The sequence below is a fragment of the Octodon degus genome, unplaced genomic scaffold (genome assembly GCF_000260255.1).
Source record: "Octodon degus isolate 3935 unplaced genomic scaffold, OctDeg1.0 scaffold00024, whole genome shotgun sequence".
In the NCBI taxonomy this organism is placed as follows: Eukaryota; Metazoa; Chordata; class Mammalia; order Rodentia; family Octodontidae; genus Octodon; species Octodon degus.
The window spans coordinates 18001440-18002555 of record NW_004524600.1 but is presented as its reverse complement, the minus strand read 5'-3'; the positions used below and the strand labels follow the sequence as shown (position 1 = coordinate 18002555).

The window sequence follows — 1116 nt, the reverse complement described above, 5'->3', positions numbered from 1 at the left end:
GCCCGAGCCCCCGGCCGCCCTGCTCCCCGCGGCGGCGCCCAGCCCTCCTGGCCGGGACCCCAAGTACGGCGCCGGATCTACCTCATTCCCCGCCCTGGCCAGCCTGCCCCCCAAAGCGGACGTGAAAGGCTTCGGCGGCGGCTTGTTCGAGGACTTGCCGCTGCCGGCGCCGCAGTCCCCGCACAAGCCGGGCCCGGGCTTCGAGCTGCCCAGGGCCGGGCCCGGGAGGGGCAGCGCCAAGGAGCCGCCCGCCGACGCCGTGAACCTGGCCCTGCCCGCCTCGCTGGACCTCTCCTCGCTGCTGAGCTTCTGGCAGCTGCCGCCTCCCGCCGCCCAGGGCGCCTTCGGGGGCCCCCTCGGCCTGGGGCCCGCGGAGCCGCTGCCCCACCGGCTCGGCTGCCTGGGGCAGCAGCAGCAGGAGCCGCCGCTGGCCGTGGGCCCGGTGGGCGCGGTGGGCCTGGGCCAGCTGCCGCTGCCCCCCATCCCGCACGTGTTCACGGCCGGCACCTGCACGGCCATCCTGCCCCACTTCCACCACGCCTTCAGATGATGGCCTGGGTGTGAGAGACGCGAGTTGGTCTTTATTGTATTGTATTTTATTTTTTGGTCTTACTCTGGAAGATGTTTTCTGAAGCCTTTGAATGAAACATCATTTATGCTACGAAGGAAGATTTAGGAAACAGGACTAGAACTGTGGCTTATTTGCTGATGTCTGATTGAGAAAACTCGCTGCATGTGTTGTGCCAATCCTCCCTGAGTGCTGAAGCTGTGTACCAAATTTAACACGTGCGTGTTCTTTAATCGAACTGCAAATATTGTCATAACCAACATCCCAAACCACGGCTGCTATGTGTGTTCGTCGTATTGAATTCAGTTGTAAGCCATGATCATAACAATGCTAAGTAAAAAACTTTATGCGGCACCGCCTAGAAGGGGAACTGCGGAAGCATCCGGATTTCTCCGCGTTGCGAGAGGTCTGGAAACGAGAGCCTTTGTGCGGCGTGTTCTAACTAGGCTGTGTGTTTCTTTTCAGGGACTTTTCTACCTTCAGGGTTGGATGTAGTTTAGTTGCTATTACCATAGCAAACCTGGGAATAACTCTTTGTGAGACAATAG

General features: G+C 59.9%; 1 protein-coding gene across 1 annotated transcript in view; it reads left to right on the top strand.

The window, feature by feature from the left end:
- Positions 1-1110, top strand: part of Plagl1 (PLAG1 like zinc finger 1) — a 6366-nt gene extending 5256 nt beyond the window's left edge. Inside the window, exon 3 of the mRNA XM_023712206.1 lies at positions 8-1110. Within this exon, the coding sequence (XP_023567974.1) occupies positions 8-550 (543 nt within the window). The 3' untranslated portion in view covers positions 551-1110. The remainder of the gene's footprint in view (positions 1-7) is intronic.
- The last annotated feature ends 6 nt before the right edge of the window (positions 1111-1116 follow it).